Source organism: Cygnus atratus, chromosome 24 (assembly GCF_013377495.2).
Source record: "Cygnus atratus isolate AKBS03 ecotype Queensland, Australia chromosome 24, CAtr_DNAZoo_HiC_assembly, whole genome shotgun sequence".
In the NCBI taxonomy this organism is placed as follows: Eukaryota; Metazoa; Chordata; class Aves; order Anseriformes; family Anatidae; genus Cygnus; species Cygnus atratus.
Genome location: NC_066385.1, coordinates 3,894,914 through 3,918,782, shown reverse-complemented (window position 1 = coordinate 3,918,782; position 23,869 = coordinate 3,894,914). Strand labels below are relative to the sequence as shown.

Here is a 23,869-nt window from a genome sequence, read left to right as displayed (position 1 = left end):
AGCATGGCCCCCGCCCTGCCCGGCGGCTGAGCACCTCTCTGCGCTCTCTCCGGGGTCGGGGAGAAGCCCCAAAAGAAGCCCCCCAGGCCGCCGGACGCGGTGAGGAGCCGCCCGCGGGGCTGGCTGCGGAGCTCCCGGGGGAGGGGGGGGGGGGGGCGGCTGCGGGGAGCAGCGGGAGGCGGCGGGGCCGGGGCCGAGCGGAGGCTCCGGGGGGGGTCGCTTCGGCCGCACGCTTCTGGCAAACGGCCCCGGGGCGGCCCCGAGGGGGCGGCCGAGCCCCCGCTGCTCCCCCCTGGCCGCTCGGCCCGGCTCGGCCCCGGGCTGCGGGCGGGAGGTGGGGGGGGGGGGGGAGGGCCGGGGAAGGACGAGCCCCGGGGGCCGGGTTGGGGAGGGGGGGGCCGGAGCCCCGGGGGCCGGCACAAGCGGAGGTTGTGGTTTGTTTGTTTGGTTTTTTTGTTTGCTGTTTTTTTTTTTTTTTTCCCTTTCATTTCCCACCTCCCCCCCCAACCTCCCCCCAACCCCCCCCCCCCCAGCCGCACAGGCTCCGTCCCGGCTCGCAGCGCCGCCGAGGATGCCAGTCGCTGATCGCCTCCCTCTGCGTTTGCAGGTGACCGAGGGACCCCAGAAGGAGCTGGGAGGGGACGGGAGCATCATGGCACACCCCGTCTCGGCTTTCCAGGCTGCCTACATCTCCATCGAAGTCCTCATCGCCTTGGTGTCCGTGCCAGGGAATATCCTGGTCATCTGGGCTGTGAAGATGAACCAGGCGCTGCGGGACGCCACTTTCTGCTTCATCGTCTCGCTGGCGGTGGCTGACGTGGCCGTGGGGGCTCTGGTCATCCCCCTGGCCATCATCATCAACATCGGACCGCAGACGGAGTTTTACAGCTGCCTCATGGTGGCCTGTCCCGTCCTCATCCTCACTGAGAGCTCCATCCTGGCGCTCCTGGCCATCGCCGTGGATCGGTACCTGCGGGTGAAGATCCCTGTCAGGTAGGACAGCACGTTGGGAACGGGTCCAGGGTGGCTCCTGTCGAGGTTCAGAAGCAGGGAGGATGCCCCAGGCTCTCTGAGAAGCAGCAGAAGTGCCAGTTTGGCTGCGGCAGTGATCGGGGTGGGCTGAGCCAGGGGGGTCCCACAGCCTTCGGTTGTTCTGCTTGGGGGATTCTGGGGGTGGTCGTGGGATCCCCACGTCCCATCCTGTGGGGTGCCCAGGAGAGCAGCAGGGGGACAATAGCTCTGTCCTCAGGCCAGGTTTCTCCTGGCAAGGTGGGGACCAGGACCCTGGCACTGACAGCCTCAGGGACCTGTGGGACACGGCTCTGGGGCTTGCAGGGACAGTGGTGACAGCCCGGCACGTCACTTCAGGCAGGCTCACCTCTCAGCAGTGAGCCCTGGCTGTGGGGCTGCCCCACAGATGACTCCTCTCCACGTGTCTTTCCCCTTCCCATCACCTGTATCTGCCCGGAAAGCCGAGCCCACAGCAAACACCTGGGGGACGCACTTTGTTTTAACTCCGTTGCTCCAGGAGTGAATATTTAACTGCTTTGTGGCCAGCTCCCTGCCCTCCGGTGCGCGGCTGGGGAGCCGTGGTGGGCCCAGTGGTGTCTGGGGGCTGGGCGGGATGTGACAGCCACGTCGGGGCCACTCGGTGGAGCACAGCCCCGTGAAAACACAAAGACCCCCCCAAAAGGGACCAAACCTCCTTGTGTTGGGTGCTGCCAGTGGGAGCAGAACCCTTCCCAGGGCAGGAATTGCTTTTCTGGGGCAGGAGGCAACTGCATCGGGACCAACTGGCTGCTCAGGAGCGCTCATAGTGCTCAGGTCCACTGGATCCACAAGGATCTGTTGGTTTGCTGTTTTTTTTCATCTATCTGGGGCTGAGAGAGGCTGCTCAGGAAAGGAGCGTAATGCAGAGGGGTGGAACAGGATAAAAACACGGCCCCTGCTTACCTCCTCCCCGCCACACACAGTTTCGCAGGCGGCTCCCGACTTCCTCCCCAAGTGTGATTTTTCCCAGCCTGAAAAATCCTCATCCTTCAGCCCGATGGCGTACCAAAGCGATTCGCACCCTGTCACTGCTTTCGGTGTTTTTTTGGTCCTTCTGCATCCCCTGCGTGGTGGGGACAGGTTCAGGTGTGGGAGGACTGCGGGTTTATACATAGCAATGCTGCCGAGCTCGTCTGTCTCTTTTTCCTACCAAATACAGTTTCTTTCCTCCTTCACTCCCTCTGAGCATGCAATGGGCCTTTTTGGGGAGATTTCTGCTCTGACTCAAGGCACTTTCCTGAGAGCAACACTAAGTTAAAGTCCTCTGTACTGTGTATAGTTTGGGCAGGCTTTTCTCATGCAATATTAACCCTGTATTTTGTCAGCCTGTTTCGTGCTCTACCACTCAGCACAGTGAGATTTTGCTACGGTTCCCACCCTTCTTTAATATTGAATAACTTCATGGCCTCGCCAAGAAGCGTTCAGCTGCGCCAGCTCTCCCGCTCACTTTTCCCTGGATGTTTCCTTTCGTCCCTATCACAAATTCCTGGCAGTTGGCAAATGCAGTTAGTGTAGGTGATTTTGTGCCCTAGACAGAGCAGCGAAATATTAGAAATGACAAATAGGACAGAAAACGTCGCTAAAGAATATTTCCCAAATCTGAAATGCCCAAATTTCTCCCAACTTCTTGCTAGATGATGAAAAAAAAAAAAAAAAAGGTACTGAAACATTTTGATGGCACTGAGAGCTGCTGTCTAGCAGAGCTCCCTCTCAGCCCACCACCTTCACATTTCGGGCTCCATGGCCAGGTATCCACAGAGGGGACCGATGGGGGAAGCAGGACAAGGGGACATAGTGCAGGAGGTGCGTCTGCCCCGTGCCCACGTGCGTTTTGCAGAGGTGGCTGGCAGCGATGGGGAGCAGCAGGCAGAGAGGCTCCATGTGGCCCTGCTCCATCCTTGTTCCCCATCCTTGTGCTGTCACCGTTCCAGGATCCCCTGGAGATACTGCTTGCATTTTGGGAGCCCTGAAGCGAAGCACAAGGGTTCCCAAGTCCCCGTCACGTACTGGCCACCTGGGGCGAGCAGACAACAGGGCTGTTGGCTGCAGAGAGTTGTCTGAAGGAGAAGCAAAGTCACCGCTGGGCTTCCCGGGCTTTCTATTTAATTAGGTAGCTGGGGCTGGAGGCGCAGCTTGGCAGGGAGGGGGAACACGGCGCAGCGCAGCCCGGTTCCAGCTCCTGGCTACCCACACGCACCTGGCCCCGGAGCCACAAGGGTTGTGCTTTCATCCAGCAAACGTGGACCTGTCCGCTCCCCACACACTCACTGCAGACAGCAAGTCCTGCGGGGCCAGGGAGCTTTGGTGCCCTGGCGGTGGGTGTCTGATGTTGGTGTGGCTGTGTCTTGAGCAAATCGTGCCCCGAGACGTTTGTAACGGGGCAGCGGGTGATGCCTGAGCACCCACAGAGCTTCTGCTCCATTTCAGGAGTCCTCCTTGTTCCCGTGGCCCCGCTTCCCATTGACACAGGAACACTGAGGAGTTTGGGCCATCCGTGCAAAGCAGAGGCAGATTTTGGGGAGGGAGATGCTCCTGGCTCCTGCTCTTGGAGGCAAACCTTATGCCCTCCCAGCAGCCTGTGCCCTCTAAGTGCCCTGTGTCCCCAGTGTGGTTGGGACTGGGGTTATCCCACCGAGCCCTCTGCCTCTGCCCCAAGCCCCTGGGTAGCACCCCTCCTGCCTGCTGGGGTCCAGAGTAGGCTGCATCCCCCAATGTGCCTTTCCTCGACTACGCGGGGATGCAGAAGCATTGCTCAGGTTGAGCAGAGGGTCCCAAGCTCCCAGCCCCAACAGGCGCCTTTCCAAACAGCTGGAAACCACCTAAAATAGACTCGCTGCCTTCATGCTGGCGGAAAAGCTCACATCTCCCCTCTCGCATCCTTCCTCCCCTCCCGGCGGTGAAGCAGCACCCCTGGCGTGCTGCCTCTCCTCGCCGGGCACAGCAGGGTCCCCGGGCCAGACCATGTTTTCCCCTCGCAGCCACACTCAGGGAAGATGAAACGAGTTCAAAGGGAGGGGAAACAGCCGGCCAGGGGCGTCTGACAGGAACCGGCCCCAGGCATCCCCGCAGCGGTGGCCAGAGGCAGGATGCAGGAGGGGACGGTGCCGGAGGGATGTCTGCAGGGGGATGGAGCTCCTTTGGCGCCCATCTCTGCTGTGAGGCTGATTCAGGGTTCTCTGCTCTGCCCTGAGATTCTGCATGGGGTTTTTTGGAGAGGGCTGGGGCAGGAGGAGCTGGAGTTCTCGGGACCACAGCCTGTGCTGAACCACAGCCCCCTCGACCAGGGAAGCTGGAGGCAGGGACACAGCCTGGTTCCATCCAGGGGCTTACTCTTCCTGCTTCTCTTGGACCACCAGCTCTTTCCTCAAATGGTTTGAAACGCATGCCAGGAAAAGAAAACCAGGGAAAATCTGCTCGTACAGAGAGCCCTTGCACATGGGGGGCCACCACCCTTCTTGCCCAGACCCCAACACCCAGGTGTTGGGGCACCCCGAGGAGCATCCCGCCAGAGCAAACTGCATGTGCATTTCTGTGTGTTTTGAGCACATGTGCAAGGCTGCAGAGCTGTGAAAATTAGATCAAACCAGGCTGGAAATTGCTCGGAAATGAGAGACAAGAGCAGAGATGGGAAGCTGGGACACAGCACGGGGAGAGCCCAGGGTGGAGCAGGGTCTGTGGGTGGCTCTGGGGACAGTGCTGGCACCCTGCACTGTTTCAGAAATACCCTGAGCCCTAGGAGATAAAACAGCTCAGGGACAGCAGGAGCATCTGGGCCTGGACCACAGCTCCTGCAAGCGACGAGGACTTGCAGGTAACCTGCGAGCCTTTGGATGGAGCTGGCGGTGCAAAGCTTCCCCCTCCTTGACCCTACGTTTTCCAGGCTCCTGCCTGAGCGCTGGCTCATGTCAGGATTGCAGCGCTCTTTCCCCTTCTCCCCGGGCCTGCCAAGAGCCACAGGCGCGGGGCCAGCTGGGGCTGGGTCACAGGGAAGCTGGGGAAGGCGCCGTCACCCTTGGCCAGCTGGGGCGCGGAGCAGGGAGCGTGGCCGAGCCGCTTTCCCTTCTTCCCCCCATGGGGAGTTCATGGGGGGTCCTGGCAGGATGGCTGGGGGCACCCCGCTGCTGTGGGAAAGGGGGCGAGGGAGGCATTGAACCTTGCTTTGGCCCAAATTCCCAGGAAATGGGAGCACCACAGCACCTAAGGAACGCAGGAAATATTTGCAGTGCTCCCAACTCTTAATGCTGGGAAATCTCCCCAGATATTTGGGCTCCGGGAGGCAGCAGACGTGCCCAGGGTGCAGACGGAGAGGTTTCGTACCAGGCTGGGGTGTGCAGTGGCCCCAGTCCCTGCGGGACCTGCTCCCCTGGAGATGATGCCCATGGAAAAGGGGAGTTTTCAAACCTCAGAAGCAATATTTCAGACTGTTGTAAGGTTATCAGTCCAGAGCAATGGGTTGAAATTAAGAAAAAGGAATGTATGCGTCATCTGAGGGCAATCTGCTACCGAGGTGATGTGTCCCACGTGTCCCCGGGGAGGCAAGGGTGACTGGAGATGGCTCCAACCAGCCTGGACAAAGCAGCAGACGATATGTGAGGGCAACGGTGAGTGATCCTGCCCAGCCAAGCAAGTGAATAAACCAAACCGTGGCTCATCTGAGGCTTATTTTTAAATTTGGAGGAAAGGTTTCAAAAGCATCCAGGTGACTCAGAGTGGGAGCGGGAGCTTGGAGAGCTGCAGGGGGGTTCTCGTGCCCAGGAGTTCATCGAGGTTTCTTTCACGCTGTTAGTCAACGAAAAGGCACCATCCATCTTTACAAAAGCAGGCTGCATTTCTAAGGAAAACACTCCCATTTTCCTAAACCAGGGAGGTTTGGGGGACTGGCAGATCTTTGCAGCCACCTCTTTCTTAGAGCAATTTTGTTTCTGCCCTTGCTGCCTTCTGCCAAGCTTATTTTTAGCAGACAAGGGAGACCTGCAGCGAGCTTCATGAGCAGGGAGCAGGTAGATCAGAACCAAGGGTGGAGGAGAAAAGGCAGAAAACAGCCTGGGAGAGGCTGCTGGAGACCTGGGGCTGTTCCCGAGCTGTATTTCCCAGCCCCCTCCCCCGAGCAGCTCAGCATGTGGGCGCTGAATCAGAGCAGACGTTTCACACCAAGAGCTCTGCTTACACCCGAAGGCACGGATGGGCCGTGCGGGTCCTGGACCCGGAGCCTGACCCTTGTACAGCTGAAATGGGCAGGGATTTCCCATCGGGTTATATCAGCCTTAGATCCTGCGAATAGCCGGGTGAGCCAGTGTGCAGCATGACTCTGTGATCTGCAGAGTAACTTTCAGCCAAGCGCATGCTAAGTCGCAGATCTTCCCTCGGCGAGGGGATGTCTGGATCAGGCTCGCTGGGAGCACGCGCAGCTGCTGCAGTGGCACCACGAGACGCCTGCTGACAGCCCCAAAATCAGGTCACTCGAAAAAGCCACAGACGCTGCGGTGCTGGCCAGAGGGGAGCAACCTGGGCTGCAAGCAGTGTTCCCAGATCCTCAGATTTTGGGGAAAAAAAGCTTGGCTTTTTGGATGTCCCCTCCTCGGAACATGGCAAGGGTCCAACCATGGGATGCTCCATACTCAGCAGTGCAGAGGGGAGGGGGGAAGAACAGGGATGCTCTGGGTTTGCTGATATTAGGGGTTATTCCCAAACTTTTTGGACTAAAAGGGCAAGGGGAAGTGTGTGGCTGTTGGAGACCCTGGATGGGCACACGGGACAGCAGCACCCCATCTCATCCCAGCCTCTGAACAGGGCCAGGTGCAGGCCCCGTGCTGGGTAAGCTGCCCAGGGGATTGTTTTGCCCTGACCCCGACAGCTGGAGCCGACATCTGTCTCCTGGGCAGAGCTTCCCTCTGCAGCATCGTTCTGCAGGGAGATGAACAACAAGCAGCTCCCTGCTGGTGTTCACCACCTACACACCAAAATCACACTCTGGGAAGATTTTCACTATTTTCTTTCTGATTTCCAGTAAGTCTGAGGTTAGAACATAGACCCTTGACAATGCATCACCAGTAAATTTGAAGGCATGTTCCCAGCAAGGGCAACAGTACACTTACAGGCAGGGAAACTGAGGCACGGAGCAGTGCCATGGCTTGCTCAGGGTGACCCCAGCAGGCAGGGACAGAGGCCAGGGCACAGCAGGGTTGGATGGATGTGGAAGCTGAGATATGTCAGGGTGACCTGGCCTTTCTGCTCATGCCCTGCACCAGCTGGTCTTGTGTCTCAGCTGTCCCCAGGGCACCCAGCAACCAGGTTCCTCCATGGCCCCAGCCCATGCCATGGTGATCAGTGCTGGGGTAACGTGGTGAAACAAGGGTTATCCACGGTCCTTTGGGCTGCAGGTCTCTGGTCTGAAAAGCCTGGAGCTGAGTGCCAAAAGCCACGGTTCATTCCTAAATGTAGGAGCATCTCCACGCCAAGAGAGTCAAAAGGGGCTGAGACATATCCATGGGGACAATGTCCTCAGTAAGGTGGCTCCCACTCATGAGTTCATCCTGCAGGGAGCACAGCCACCAGACCAGGTGGAGATGTGGAGATCCAGCACGGCTCTGCCGTCACCACAGCACTGATTCGGCACGTTGGGTACCAACAACCCCAGAGGAGTTGCTCTGTGAAGCGGGTGGGTGGGGATGCTAGCCAGCAGGGAGTCAGTACGCTTGAGTTTCTTCATCCCATGGCTATACAGACTGCCCACTGAGCCAAAGGTGTGGAGCACGTGGGCTCGGTGGGGTGGGCAGGGATGTCTGCTGTGAGTACGGGGAGGTCCAACCCTGGAGGTGAGAGAGGTCTGTAGTATGATGGGTCCGTCAGACCTGTGGTAGAGCAGCAGAGCCCCAAAAACACTGGGAACGTCCAGATGGTCTCTGTCACACTTCCAACAGCCCCACCACACGCTTTGGAGATGGCTTTCCCTTTCCTGGAGCGACTCGGATGTTTCCAAGAGTGCTGGGTTGGTGGAGGCGATGATGACGCACACTGGGGCTTGGTGTCCAGTGCTTTCCAAGGACCCCACAGAGCTGGGGCAAATAAGACAAGTGAAACTCTACAGAAGGAGACTCTGCCAAAGCCCAAGCTGCTGATTCAGCCGGCCGGGTGCCCGCCAGCCCAGCCCGGCCCTGCAGGCAGTGTGTCAGGAGTGAGTCAGGGACCAGCTCACCCTGGTGTGCGCAGTCAGTGCGGCCAGCTGGCGCTGGAGCCAGCTCCAGACATGCCGGAGTCTTCTGATGGGGTCCTGGGTCTTCTCCCACCTCTGAGAGGGAAGAATTCGACTGCAGTGGTGGGAGATGCCATCGGCACCTGGTTTTATAGAAATAGTCCCACCTTGGCTCCGTGCAGGGGGTAGAGCAGAGCCCCATGATTCACGGGGTGGGCGCCAGGCGTGCAGGTGGGCTCGGGCACCGCTCTGCCACCAGGCTGGCACCAGCCTCCTCCCCAGCCACTGGCCCCAGAGCCACGGGCTGGTCTGGGTCATCGCCCAGCCCCTGGCACCTGTGTGTGGTATCTGCCGTGCTCCGATCGGCCGTGTGCTGTGGGGTCACCATCAGCTGGGCCACCCTCAGCTCCTCGTACACCCCAGGGTGCACCAGAGCATTGCTTCCCTTGCCCTTCGTGGTGTTAGGATGAGCTTAACCTGTCAAAAGAGCCAGCGTGGCTCTGTTGGCAGCACAGACACCCAGCTGCCGGGGCAGGCGTGTGGCTCTCGCACAGGACGCCCATACTGAAGAAAGAGCAATTGATGCTCTGTAAGATGGGCACAAAAAAGCCCCAGAGCCAGCAGGGAGCCCTGCAGAATAGCAATGAGCTGAGCATCTCCTGCTGCACCAGTGCCCAGCCCTGCTGCAGCCTGCCCAAGCACTTCCCAACCTGGGGGCAGCCAAACGGGAAGGTCTGGGGCTGAGGAGATGTCATTGGTGATGACAGTCACCAAGAGAGTGTCACCATCAGCAGGAGCGTAAAACAACCCGACAGCGGTGGGCTCCTCCTTCCAAAAAACAGAAGCAGGGCCATATTGGTGATGGGGGACAAACTGCGGAGGAAGGACTGGATTTGGGGACACCGGGCAGGGCAGAGCAAGATCAGATGCTGGGAAGTTTTGTGGTGTCTGGGTTTCCTTTCACTGCACAGAGCCTGGTGGGACCCAGCAGCTCCTGCTTGTGTCCTTGTCCCGTCTCTCGCTGTCTTTTCCATCCTCCCCCATCCCATCCCTGCCTGGTTCCTGCACGGGCTCTGACCCCGGCACTGAGCCTGGAGCAGTGCTGGTTGGTCTGGTTGGGTTTTTGTTCTAATGAGAACCTGTTCACAAAAAGGAAGGGGGTTAGGCCCCAAGCACTGTTCCCTTGTCTTCCTCTCCAGCCTCCGGCTGTGCTATCCCTGAGACCGACCGCAGTGCCCGTGTGTGCAGAGCCCTGGGTACCAGTGATGCCTGAACAGGAATGCAGGGACACAGGGGCAGGGAGGTGACATCCCCTGGTCCGCAACCCCGGTGACAATAAGACCTTTCCGTCAAAGGAGGGCCAGGCCACAGAAGGCTGAGGACACTGGGGCAGGGCTGCCTACTCACCTTCCCTGGGCCATTCCCCATCCTGCATCCAGAGACCAGGAAGATTTCTCTTGGCCTCCTTTGAATGAGGGAAGTGCCAGCTCCTGGCACCAGGGATGCTTTCTCATTCAGCTCGGTTCATCTTGCTTCACTTGGCATGTCAGAGCCCCCCTCTGCGACTCAGTTTCCCCATCTGTTCGCAGAGGGAGTGATGCTACAGACTCTCCGAAAGCACCGAGAGGCTGATGCTGAGGAATGCTGCCTCAGACACAGCCATAATTAGCACAGGCTTACAGACTGAATTATTTCTCTTTCTTTTCTGCATTGGTAACAACACTCGGTGACTTAAACCCTGTAGCATGCAGAAATGACAGGTTTATTTCAGTGCAAGTGGCTCTGTGTGCCTGTGACACCGAGCGGTCAGGACTGTGAGAGAGCTGATGGCACAGCCTGTGTCCAGATGGACGAGGCAAAGGCTGTGCAGAGCCAGGCGGACACCTGTGTGGGTTTACTTTAACGGTGACCAGCACCTGTTCCCACGATGCTCGCAGCCTCGGCAGTGTGGATGCTCCATCCTCGTAGGGCCATCCCCTGCCCTAATCGCTGCTGGTCCAGCCCCAGCAAAGCGCCTCTGTCGCCAGCAGCCTGGGAAGCCTCTTGCACAGACGGTGCACTGATCCTTGAGCACCAAGAAGAGGGGACGCTGGGTCCCTCGCAGGCTTCACGGCGGTCCTTGTGCACGGGGAGAGCTGGATGCTGCCTGGCCCATGAGTTCTTTAAGTCCGTGCCCTGCACCAGCCAGGCTGCCTGGGCAGACCCAGGCTGCATCTGCCCACTGCTCCTTGCCTGGATTTAATTGCCAGGGTAATTAGGAAGATGCACAGAGTGTAATTTATGTCCAGCTGATGCATTTTGCTGCAGTTCCTGGTCTCGGGTCTCAGTTCTTTCTCTCTGCCCTCCTGATGGAAATACCGAGCTGTTTCCTTCCAGGCAGCAAGGTCAATCGGTTTTCTTCCAAGGGAATAAATCATTGTTTAAATCTGAAGGAAACAGGATTTAAATAATAGAGTTCAGATTTGCTTTGCACTTGAACTTTTTGTTTGTTTTCTTGGTGAAAAATCAATTCTCTGCGGTGAGGGAACATTTGATTGTGGTGTTAACTGGAGCCTTCACTTTCAATTTGGTATTTCATTTGGCTGGTCAAGATATATAGATCTGCATGGGACAGATTCATCTCTACGTAAATAACCTTATGGCTTAACACATATGTAGTCCTTTCCTTCCTTCTCCTGTTTCCCTGATGTTGCGGAGGGGTGAAATACACAGGTTATACCCATGATTTGTGGCAAGTTGCATTTGGACTGAAGTTAGAAGTTAGCTATAGCGCAAAATGGCATCTTGGAGACAGTTTTCATTAATTGAAAGCACATATAGCCAACTCATCAGCAAGAAAAAAAAAAGGATTAATTAATCTGACTGCTTTTGGTATTTGAAATGGAGCTTTTAAGCAGGGGAAATCTGCACTGTACAGAAGACGCTGAACTGGTTGTTTGGGGTTACTGTGTCCTCTGAGGCTTAGAAGCAGTAGATCTCATCGGCTATCCTAATTCTCATTTAGACATTGGGTGGAGAAAACAACCTCCCCTGCTTTGCAAACTTCCAGCCAATTTTTCAGCCTTGGTTGTATTAATCGTTGACCTAGGCGAAGTGCACGAAGGGAAATGTTCCCTTTGCAGCGACAAATTGTGCTGTAAGGATCCCGGACAGCAATAACAAGTTGTAGCCTAAGAAACCAAAGAGTTTGGTTGTTGACTGCAAAAATCAGGAGTTGGGTTAGCAAGCAGAAGTGCGAAAACAAGAAATTAAAAGACAGCCGATACTAATCTCTTGTTCCAGCTGTAATTTAGGATATCTCCTTTTCTGAAGTGTCCTTCTGCAGCTGAGAGATAAAGACCCACCTCAGCTGTGCCTCGTGGCTGGGTGAATGCCTCTCCATGGGAGATGCTATCGCAGGTTTCCTGCCTCCCCTCCACCCAGGGAGAAGAGCGCAAAATCCTGCCCAACAGCAGGTCTCAAGACCCCTCTTATCTCCTCCCCAATTGGGATCTCTGTCCTGCTCCTTCCTTTTAACGGCTCTTGGTTCTTTCCAGACTCACCCAGTTGGATACCAACTTGTCCTTTGACTTGGAGCATTCACAGAGGGTGACGGTGACACGCAGGGAAGGACGGTGGCACCTGCCCTGGTGCCATGCAGGTGGTACCAAGCTCTTCCTCAGCTGGTGCCTTCCTCCTAGCAAGCCATAGCACTTTGTGGGCTGGGGTAAGAGCCACAGAGGCTCTCAGAGCCTGATCACACCAGGCATTTTATATTTGCCATCTTGTTTCAGCTTCTCACGGAGCCCACATTTGACAGATTTGGCATTTTGAGCATGTTTTGGAGCTGCCTTCTTTCTTCTCCCTTCCCTCTTTCCCCTCCCTTCGTCGTTTTTGGGGGCTGACTTTCAGAGTCCTCATTTCAAAGGGACTCTTTTGGATAAAGAAGAAATATATGTAATGCATATAAAAATTCAAGTGCAATACAAAAATTCACTGCCTTTATCCTGGATTTACACTGAAAAGAGCCAGAGCTGCCTTTTATCCCCTTTTCCTTGTGTTATAAGGATGCTCTGACTTCTCCAACCACACAGCTCCTAGCCCAGGCTGGGTAATGAGTGTCCAGCTAATTGCTGCAGCAGAGGCAGGACTGATGCATAGAAGCCCTTGTAGTGGCTGGGTACATTTGTGATGGCCCAGAGCGAGGACTGAGGACCTGAGGCTCCCATCCTCGGGTGAGAGACACCAGCACCCTGAGAGGGGTGCACATGGGCTTTGGGTGACTCGTCCCGAAACCACCTTGCTCTGCAGAAATTGTCTTCTGCTGGAGGTGGGCTGTTCTGCATGCATGATGTATCTCAGAGCCAGACCCGTTCCCCCTTCTAAGGAGACATTTGCACATCAAATATCACTTTTTGATGACAAACCTCTTCAGACACTAAAAACACCTGGTGACTTTGCTGCATGTAGGACATGTTGAAAGCCAGTCCATCGTGCTCATCACACTGTCCATCAGCCGATGTAATCATCCCTCATAAGTTCACCCCTATCTCTCAGGGACTGGGCTGTTCCTCTGTGCCCTAATTCCCAGAGTCTTGATATAATAGAAGATTCTCAACTTCTGCTTCTTTCCTTTTTTTTTTTTTTTTTTTTAAAGTAGTGCTTCTCATGCTTTGCATTACAGAGAAATGCTCAAAAAATGCTGCTGCCTGAAACCAGGAGCCAAAAGCCAAGAACATTACATTTTTTCCCCCAGTTCTGAGATCCTGCAGCTCGTTTCATGATTTTGAAGCTGTTGCCAGTGGCGTTAAATCATTTCCCTCCTAACTACCTCCAGGTCCTGGAGGGAGAAGCCGGCAATCCAGGAACACCCCTGAGGGCTGTGACCACACATGGCGGAGCTGGGAGGGAGTCCCAGGGCTTGGCTGCAGGAGGCCAAATCCTGCCTCTTTCCCAGAAGGAAGCAGGCAGCAAATCTGTGGCTCAGTGCTCCTTGTACCCCATCACCGGCGACAGCGTGTGCACGCCCAGGATGGTCACAAAGCAGTGAGGTGACACTTCCAGAGCATGGCCACCAAAGCATGGGCACTCAGCACCCTTGGGGGCACTGGGTGGTGTCACGGTCGCCCTCTGGGGCACAGTTTAAGCCACCATTTCCGTGAGGCATTGTACGCCCTGGGCATCCCCAGCTCCTTGCTTGGCCCCAGCCTGCACATATTTAGGATGAGGGGGCTGAGCAGCAGCTGAGCTCTCCTTACCAAGAATTGTTGCTTATGCAGTGAGAGAGTACTTGAATTTATCAAGATCCAACCACAGGCTATAAACCAAGCCCAGTTTGAAAGCAAAATTAACTTTATGTGCAGGAAGGATTTATATTTGCTGCTTGGGTGAAAGATGCTGTTGAAGGATCTGAGAAAAATTGCCTTTCTCGCTGCGTGGCAGTGGACAACACACTCCTTTGCCTTCTTTGGATAACTGCAACATCTCTCATGCCCGAGACAGAGCCTGAAGGAGAATGATGTGTGCAAGGTCACCACGCTTTCCATCCTCCTCCCCTGTGACCTCCAGCCCTCCCAGGGTCCCACTTCCCCCTGCAGCTCCTGGTCCCAGCAGGAACCATCTGTCCATGGTGGAGCCACCATAGAGGTTGCTCACATCCTTTCTCTGAGCTGAGCACAACTGGCAAGGGATCTGCAAGAACCTCTGCAGTTACTGGAAGCCTGTGGTTTGTTCCCCAGAACAGGCTGTGATTCATTGCCAGAGCCCAGGGAGTTCGCTGGCGCAGACATCCCAAGCAAAGCAGGCTGAGGAAAGCCAGCCAGCTCCTTCTCTGCCGGGACTGGTGGCAGGGGTCTGTGATTGCTTGGCAATGAACTCATCCGGGGCAGTGTGATGTTGTGGCTGCTCCTAACATGCCAGGGACTGGAGATATGATCATACAAGGCCTTTTGGCTTGGCAGGTGACGGCTGAACTCATTTCTTGAGGTGGAACCTGAAAAGTGGTAGGTTTAGCCTCAGAAACCTGGTGGCTGCTGTGGAGCATGGATACGGGTACCAGAACGTGAGCCCTTATCAGCCTCAGGAGGCTGGGGGTGATGCATTCCCACTGGAGATGCCAAGCTCAAGCTGGGATATGTGCTCAGGGGCTTGGCTACACCAGGGCTGATGGCTTCAGGAGAGCGGTAGAGGCGGTGGGCTGTGTCCAGCCTCTGGGTCCAGGACTTGGACTGCTGGAGCTGGGGGGACACCTCTTTCCTCACTTGGAGCCATCAGCTGGATGGAAATCCCTGGTGTACCCTCAGGTTCTGCACCACAAAACCGAGGTGACAAACCCCTGGCACATCCTGGATGCCTTGTAGAAACATCATTTCCAATTTCCAGGCATTGTAGCCCATAAAAGCCATTTTCCACCTTATTTCATCTGCTTCTTGTGGGTTTTTTTCTGCACCTAAGGCTGCTTTTGGAAGTGCCTGCATTCCCCTGCAGCCCTCAGGCATCCCAGGTCTGCCTCCAAGGGCCCAGGAGAGGTGTTGAGGCTGGCTGAACCCAGACCAAGGCAGAGGCATCTCCCCAGGCCTTGTCTGGGTCCAGGAGGGCTGCAAGGTGCAGCTTCCCACACACAACCTGCTCGTACAAAGCTCAGAACACAAAACCTCCTTCTTCTGTCACCTCCTCTTCACTTGCCGGAGCTGTGGCCAGCTGCAGCTTCGCCCACCACCGAGTGAAGCACTCACCAAAGCCCTGGGGATATCACGTCTGGGTGTGCAGGGACCAGTCAATTTTGGCAGGATGGATTTGTTCTCATAAACCTCATAATCACCCTCGCCTTTATCCATTAAATAATTACTGGCTATTAAAAGTGGTTAGAAACATTTGGCGGGCTTACTAGCTGCTTTGCCTGGTCGTAGCGGCCTGCACTTTGCAGACACTTGCTGCAGAGTAATTCCTACAGCAAGAGCTGCCATTTTATCATGGCAAAACCAAGCCCCAGGCATGGACTGGTCCAGGAGGAACCTCATTGAGAGGCACACATCTCACTTACAGCTTTATAAATCTCCGTGCACATGCTTTCTGCCTCGCTTATGGTGGCTTTGGGCCAGGTTTGCATTAAGAAGCCTTGCGGTGTGGAGCCATCTCCTCCTGCTGCAGCAGAGGAAACCAAAGCATTTTGGGAGCAGAGGTCCTCAAACAAGAAGGTTGGTGGTGCTGAGCCCGGGGTGCTGAGCTGCTGTAACTCCGTGTGTGGGCTGAGCTGTAGGGCTAGAAAGGTGCCAGCTGCTTGTGGAGCTGGTGCCAGGTGGGAAGGACACTGTATGGAGACAAAGTCCTTCGGGGTCTCAAGGCTTGGTCCCAGGCCATGCTCCAGCCACAGTGGCCATGGTGACCCCACAAGGGGTCCTGCAGCAGTGGGGAGGGACCCAGCACCTCACAGGCCCCTGCTTTGTGCCTCTTCCTTCAGCACACGGCGGTGCCGAGCTCCAGGCCTTTGCTGCCCCTTCTCCCACTGGGCTGTCCCAGTGCGTGCTGCAGACTGGGGCAGCTGGCGGTGGTGGGAGCTGGGCAGCCCTGGCCTGGGCTGTGGCTTCTTGAGGGGTGCCAAAGGGGTTCCAGGTAGAGATTTTGGGGATGTAGCCCCGTCTGCATGGGACCTGGCCGCAGGCCCAGCAAAACGCCACCGGCAGCGAGCGCGGCCTGGTGCTTGCCCGGCCGCCCCCTCCAGCTGCACTCACACTCACCCTCAGCAAACAAACGCGGGCTCGGTGCCAGGCTGGGATTTTCCTCCTCGGCTCCTTTCAATCACTTCTCCAGGGTCACACAAGGAGCCTGAGGCCAGCTCGCTGGAAGCTGCCTTGCCGCAGCCACCTGGCCTGTCCTCTCCCACCATGTCCTGCTGTTCCCTCTTGTTCCAGGGGCTTGCTGGCACTTCTCAGGTTTCTCCCCCAGATTGAATTTCTGATGGAGCAGCCAACCAGCCATGCTGGGGGGGGACGGTGCACAGGGCGCCTTGGGTCCTCCTGGTCCCTTAGGAGCACTACAAAGCAGCTCTGTAGTAGGACATCGTAAATCCCAAGCTTATGGGGGCTGCTGGGCCATTTTGGTGCAGGACAGGGGCTCCATCACCGCCTAGCACCAATGTCCTGTCTGCAGGACACACTCTTTGGGCTCCCCTGAGAGACTCTCCATGGGCTTTGGAGGTTGTAGATCTTTAGATGCCAGGTAGCATCAAACAAGCAACGGGTCTGGGAGTTTGGGGTCGGGACAATCTCCCAAGTAACTCCAAGGAAATGGTGATAGGGCCAGTCTCCCCCTTTTGGAGTGCTTGTAGGAACAAATTGTCATGGAGAGCTCCATCTAGCTACCAGCTTCGGCTGATGTTGGCTGACATCCATCCCTCCCAAGGCCACCATCCACACGGCCACCAGACGTCACAAACCCCTGTTTCTTCCAAGGTGGAGAACTAGAAGTGACAGACCACGAGAGCAATGGGCTGAAATGGTGTTGGTACCTGTCTGCCTGCGAGATGTTTTCTCACTTTACCTCTCCGGTTGTGTCAGTGCCACCTGTCACCTCCATCCCCAGCATTGCAGGGATGACGCAGGAGGGTGTGAAATACATTTGTGGTGGGAGGGAGAGCCTGTTACACCTCATCCAGCAGCTCCAGCCATGTTCGCAAACAACATGGGCTCTCGAGTTGGCTTGCTGTGGTCATTGGATAGCTGCTGTTGGGAGCAGGAAGAACTGAGCAGCTGGTGCTGATCCTGAAGAGCCACAAAGCTCCCAGCCATCGCACAAAGGGGGATGTGAACAGATGGAAGATGCACTCAAGCGATGCAAGGGGTGCTAAGAGATGTTTTTGCCAATGCCAGCTGACTTTTTTTAGACGTTTTGGTATACTTTCAAATACTCGATAAGCTTCAAGATCTTGAATTTAAGGTTTTTAAAATAAATGAAGCCCAAAAGAGGGCTTCCCTAAAGAGAAGAAGGAAAATAGTCAAGAAAAGAGGCAAAAGAAGGAATGACTTCTCATGTCCAGGTTTATAATTGACAAAGGAGCTGTCACCATGGTCCCTCTGGCACACAATGTCCCTTCAGCAACACTTCCCACCTTGCACCTCCGTATCCAGCCATGAGCTGAGATTGCCCCTTGCTGTACGCTGCTTTGCATTTCTCAGCTTGTATTTCTGAGCATCACATTTCTGAGCCGCTTCGAACACCCAATGTCTTCCCATCCAGCAGCCTCCAGGACACTGAGAGATCTGAAGCAAAGATACGAGGAGGTTTTATCTAGAGATTTTCAATTAGATCAGGACATGCTCTGGCTGCTTTTCTGTGCTGCAATCATAATACAGATGATCTTCATGTCAGCTTGGTCTCCATTCCTCCTACTACTTTGGCTCCAGCTTCATTTCGTTAGCAATGACCTGCCTTCATTAGTGAATTAATTCCTCAGGAACTGCACTGCAATAAACCCTAGCAGAGCAAGGACCAGCAAAGATGCATCTCAGGGCTGGCTGGGCAACTGCAAGTATTTTCTGGTGTAAAAGGTATTCAGAGAAATACTAAGAAAACAGATTATTCAAACCAGACCTGGAATCTTTGAAGCTTTTTCAATCAAGCCAAGAGGAGATGTTTCCTCAGTGCTAGATTTGGATTGACCTGTGTGTTAGAGGTCTGGGAGACAGGCCCTCCTCTCTATCCTGAGGGACAGTCCCCAGGACAGAAGTCAAATTGATAGGAGAGCAACAAATTCACCACTCCTCATGCATTTTTTGGATGTGTCCTGAAAGCTGTTAGAGGGCCATGGGGCCACCCACTGCCAGACAGCTCGAGAGCTTGCCTGCAGCACCTCCTGCAGCACCCCAGCACGGGGCAGTGGCTCTTCCCGGGGGAGTCTGCTCCAGCTCAATCAGACCAATTTTCAGACCAGTCAGACTAATTTTTCTGCCTCCACCTGTCACTTGTGCTTCCTCTGGGGATGCAGACAGCACCTTATCAATAATTGATATTTTGGCTCTTTGTATTATTTTCCAAACCCTCACAGACATCCTTGTTCTGGACCAAACCAAAGCTCCTGAACTGGGATCAGTTCACTGGGATATCAGTAAGGACAGACAACCACTGTGGTCTCTCCACATTCCTTTCTCCTGGCCTTGGCAGTGTGTCCAGGAGTGCTTGGGGTGATGCCCATCACCGTGGGGAAGGGATGGCACAGAGGCCGCCAGTGAGGGAGGGCAGGCGGAAAACTGGCAATTATGGCCAGGCTCAAAACCCCACAGATGAAGGAAATAAACCAAAATTGTATGATGATGGTAGTGACCATTATCTTGGATGTTTTAGGCACAGCTGTTAATAAAAGTAATAGTAGCAATAAAATTATAATGATGGTAGCAACTGTTCCAATGACAATGATAATAATTTATTAATTGTAAGCCATTATCAGCATTTACTAGTACTTCTGCCTCCCAGACCCATCCCGAATTCCGTCTCTATCACATTAATACAAAATGAGGTAAATGAGAAAGGCATTTTCTTGATGGCATGATCAAAGCAGAAAGATGGGAGCAGCAGAGCTTGATCGTGGCCCCTCTGCTATTTGTGCCCCCACAAATCACTCTGTGCAGCAGGGTCAAGCAATGGGCAGAATCTTGCATTTCCCTTCTTTTCAGTAGGGTTTGCAGCCTTCAGAGTGGCTGAGCCCCATGGGATCCCCATGGCCAGACCCTATGGGGTGTATGGAGGAGGAACTTGGAGTCATTTTATAGATTTTATCATTCCTGTGCAGGCTGACGGGCGGCATGGGCACCCTGAGCCCCCAGCTCATTTCTCTGCAGGGTGCTCTGCTTGGTGGACATCACTGCCCTCGGCTTGTTGCTTGAAGGAGCGAAGGCAACAAAAGCCCCAGCTCCAAATGTTGCTGATTTCTATGGGTTTGCTGATTTGGGGTTCAGCCCCGGTGACAGTGATGACATTGGCACATGTGCAGGGGGATGCACCAGAGGGGTTTTGCTCTCGGTGGCTGCTTCTGCAGTGCCACGCGTAAGCAGGGCGAGGAGTAGGCAGGCGAGGTCCAGACATTTGGACCATCATGTGTGTGGGGCCAGGGACGTGCAGCGAGGAGGGCTGGGTGTGCAGCACGGCACAGAGCTGGGTATGCAGCAGGGAGCAGGATGGGTGTGCGCTGAGGAGGACTGCAGGCACAGCGAGGACGGATGGAGGTGCAGCAAGAAGGACGGGTGGAGGTGCCTTGAGGACAAATGGATGTGCGTTAAGGAGGGATGGATGCACAGTGAAGACGGATGGAGGTGCAGCGAGGACAGATGGAGGTGCAGGGAGGATAGATGGAGGTGCAGGGAGGACGGAGGGACGTGCACTGACATGGGGAGGTGGACAAGCAACTGGCAGCTTGTGGGGCAGCTGCTCTGCTGAGCGTGTGCTACACCCTCTGCACTACGCGGGCTTGCACGCACCCTGGGACCTGAGGTCTGCGCGACCTCTGCAGCTGTCCTGATAGCCATCTGCAACAGCACACCACGTGCTGGAGCTGTGGGGGGCCGGGACCGTCCGTACTGGCCCCCTGCAGCCATTCCCCATCCCCTCTGCTCCAGCTGCAAGCACGAATCCTGCATCCCCTGATCCAGCTCATGGCTAAAACTGGGGTCTCAGTGCTCACTCTGTTCCCTCTGCCCCCCAGGCCCAAATGTGTGGGCACGGGAAGATGGGGGTCGGTGTTCCAGGAGCAGCTCCATGCCTGGGTACTGTCTCCAAGCTCCAGGAGGGTGCCTGGGGACAACAGGGGCATCACTGCCACCCTGCAGCCTTGTCTTCACCCAGCTCCGGGGGAACACCCAGGACCTCAGCAAAATTAGTGGAAGCCTCTCGAAACCCCCAAATGTGGGTGATGTGAGACCAGCACACCTTCCTATGGGGACCTCCCCATCTTCCTGCCACCCGCTGCTCCCATGGGTCCCCTCTTTCCCCTCTCTCATCCCACAGTGCTGGCATTCTCCCACCACCCCTTGGGCCCCCGGTGCCCCAGCTCTCCCTGCCCCGTTGGCTTTCTCAGGGTCTCCTGCCCTCTCTCCTCCCCACAAGGAATAAATCACCCTCCGGCTCTCAGAGGAAACAGCAGCCTGCCTTGCCACCTCCTTCCCATGGGACCTGCCTGCCTCTGAGATGCTGGGAATTGTTTCGCAGACCAGAGGGGTCATTTGGGAAAACCGCTGGGGGCAGGCGGCTCCGGACCCTCCGTGCTCCTGGGGACTGATGTCCCCTCTCCATCCTGCTCCCACCCTGACACCCCGCCCATGAGATGGGTCTTGAGAAGAGACCTTTGAGGCAGAATGAGTGGGTTTGGGTCCTTGGTAGATTTATTAAAAAGCTCCCAAATGCTCTATTTTTCCACCTCAGCTAAAGGTTAAAGACAAGCAGCAGGGAGCTCTGAGCACCAGGACAGGGCTCCAGGTTCCCCAGCCACCTCCAAGCAATCCCCATGGCCAGGTTAACACCAGCATCACTGCAAAACCCAACAAACAGCCAGAAAAAAAAACCATTCCTGGTTCAATCCCCTCCGGTGGAAAGTAACACTTGGCCTGCGAATCCACCTGGCCTCTGATGAGAAGCTTTCATCTGAGGGCCAGGGGGGAAATCAATCTAGCAGGCTCTGCTTCCCGCTTGGAAAGCTCTGGAGAGCTGGGACCAGCCCCAGTGCGATGCCCACAGCAGTGGGGAGGGCACAGAGCCCAGCTGGGGCTCTGCTCGCCTCCTGCCTCCACCCCTTGGCACCAGCCCATTAGGAAAGAGGGGTTTGTCGATGGGGCCAACACATTAGGAAATGAAACAGGCTGTGCCCAGGAGCATCCCCAGGGGACCATTAGCACCGCTGGATGCTTCCTCCACCCAGCAGGTCTCTGGGGAGCTTTTGCTGGCGATTTCCTCCCCTGGCACAGAGGGAATCGGCCTGGCAGGGAGAAAGCATACAACAGGAGGGAAAGGCCACCCGCTGCTGTGGGTGTTTGTGCTCGGGTGTGAGGTGGGCTGCCAGAGTGAGGGGACTCCCCCCCCCCTTAGATATGGGGGTGGCTTCCTATCGAGTGAACGCTCGGGCATATGCCAGGTTGCTAATGCACTTCCTGGCTTCTCAGCAATGCCAGGAGCTCCAGCACCACCCCGGAGGTTTCTGCCCATCCCTGGGGCTGGGGAAGGTGTTGGGAGGCAGTGCGGGGCTCCACGGAGAGTGTTAACCCCCAGACCAAACCTCCCGCTTGTGTTTAATTCTTCCCTGTGGTTGTTGTCTCCTCCACAGGTACAAGAGCGTGGTGACACCCCGGAGGGCAGCAGTGGCCATTGCTTGCTGTTGGATAGTCTCCTTCCTGGTGGGACTCACCCCAATGTTTGGCTGGAACAACCTGAACAAGATGAGGAGGACTCACGAGCTGAACGCCAGCCACTCGGAGTTTGTCATCAAGTGCCAGTTCGAGACGGTCATCAGCATGGAGTACATGGTGTACTTCAACTTCTTTGTCTGGGTCCTGCCTCCCCTGCTGCTGATGCTGCTCATCTACCTGGAAGTCTTCAACCTCATCCGCAAGCAGCTCAACAAGAAGGTCTCCTCCAGCTCCAACGACCCCCAGAAGTATTACGGGAAGGAGCTGAAGATCGCCAAGTCCTTAGCACTGGTCCTCTTCCTCTTTGCTCTCAGCTGGCTCCCTCTGCACGTCCTCAACTGCATCACCTTGTTCTGCCCATCCTGCGAGACGCCGCACATCCTCACCTACATCGCCATCTTCCTCACCCACGGCAACTCGGCCATGAACCCCATCGTTTACGCTTTCAGGATCAAGAAGTTCCGGACAGCCTTCCTGCAGATCTGGAACCAGTACTTCTGCTGCAAAACCACCAAAAATGACAGCAACACCATAGCTGAGACAGTCAACTAGGAGCTGGGGGGAGCTGCTGGTCCTGCCATCGGGGGAAGGGGTGATGAGGACCCAGCAGGGCTGCGGTTGCCAGCCCCGTGCAATCTGAACAGCCGAGTCCCCGAGCTGCCCAGGGGTTATTTATTCACAAGCATTGTACTGTTTTGATATTGTAGCCTGCACTGTTCCTCCCTTTTTATTTGTTTTTGTTTTTTTTTTTTGGTTTGATTTTTATTTTTAAGGGTTGCCAAGTATTTAAGGAGAAATTGTACAGACAAAGGCGCGGTTTATCTTAACGCAAATAAAGTAAAATTATAAAAATCACCCAGGGGGTCCTCTGACATCGATGGGAACCTCTGGCTCCTTGGAGCAGCTGGTGGTCACCATATCCGTGGGCCCGTGGGCTGCCTGAGCACTGTGGCAGGGGGATGCCCTGGTGGGAGCGAAGCTGCTGAGAGCTGGGGGAGCTCAGAGCAGTGTGATTTCCACAGCTGTGCTGAGAGCTTCCATGCCCAGCCCTTCCCCTCTATAGCCAGGGGGGTAGGAGAAGACGTCTCCCGTTGCAATGCCAGCACCCACAGGGCGATGACTGCACCATCCCCACGGAGCAAAGGGTCAGCCTCCAACTCCAAGGCTGCCGCAGAGGGGAGAAGAAACCTTTAGCGTGGCCCCAGAGCACACTCAGCAAGGAGCACCCTTTGCTGCCCCAGTATGTCTCCCCACAGACCCCTGCGAGCTGCACCCAGGGCGCTGTGTCCCCTCCACGTGATTTCTCTCTCCTCCTGCTTTGATGGCTTTGGCTCTTTCTTCTCTCCCGTGTCTTCTGTGCAAGGCAGAAGCAAGTCTCCCCCAGCCCCCACTGGCATCATCCCTCTCCCACCTTGCTCCCTACCCCCTCCACCTGCACCAGACCCTTTTGGCCTGTGGTTTTGGGGTGAATGCAGCCACCTCCATGACCCAGGGGAGCAGAGGAGCTCGCACCCATCTGGGGGTGACGGGGGGATGGCCCTCTTCTTCCAGGGCTGAAGTGGTGGTGGGAAGAGTGAATTTGAGTTAATGGGGATTCCTTTCTTATCAGCATCCCTTGTTTGCCCATCTCCCATTGGAAGCACACTTCCTATGGCCCTTTTCCTGCCCCAGGAGGGTCGTGCCCCTCGGATGTCAGGGATGGCGAAGCGACCGCAGCAAGTTCCTGCAGGGACTGGAGGGCTGCAGGGAGGAAAAGGACCTCAGGTGGGTGGGATATATGCGTGGGATTTACGGGTCAGATCTATGGGTGGCTGTTTAGCTGGCTTCACACAACCCCTGCAGCCAGCCCCATGTAGCCTGGAGGGAGCTCCAATAACATACAGTGAGCTGAGAGGAAGAGGAGTCAGCAAGGGAGGGTGGGAGGAAGGATGAGGAGACGAGGGGCCTCAACATATTCAGGCCAGCTGCAATCCCTCCAGGCTCAGACCACGCTGGCCAAAATGGGAGCAGAGCGGAAAAGCAACGGCAAGGAGTGGGGTGAATCCTTCCTTTGTGTCTCAGCTCAGCAAAGGGGACCCAACCACCCCCAAGCCCCCTCTAGGTGCAGAACCCCAAAATCCCTTATCACTAGTGCCCATGGATGCTGCAGCCCCGGGGTTGCACCGAGCAGACACCGCTGCTCCCTGCCCAGCAGGAGCTTGGCCGCAGGTTGGGGCTGCTCTTTGCCGAGCACAGGGCAGCTTTCCACTTGCGGCTTGTTTCT

The 23,869-nt window shown here is 55.8% G+C and overlaps 1 protein-coding gene across 1 annotated transcript; it reads left to right on the top strand.

Moving 5' to 3' along the window:
- Positions 1–22,460, top strand: ADORA1 (adenosine A1 receptor). Its single transcript, XM_035561494.1, has 3 exons — positions 1–99; positions 608–993; positions 21,525–22,460. The coding sequence occupies exons 2-3, from the start codon at positions 653–655 to the stop codon at positions 22,156–22,158; spliced, it is 975 nt and encodes a 324-aa protein (XP_035417387.1). The 5' UTR covers positions 1–99; positions 608–652; the 3' UTR covers positions 22,159–22,460.
- Positions 22,461–23,869: the final 1,409 nt, after the last annotated feature.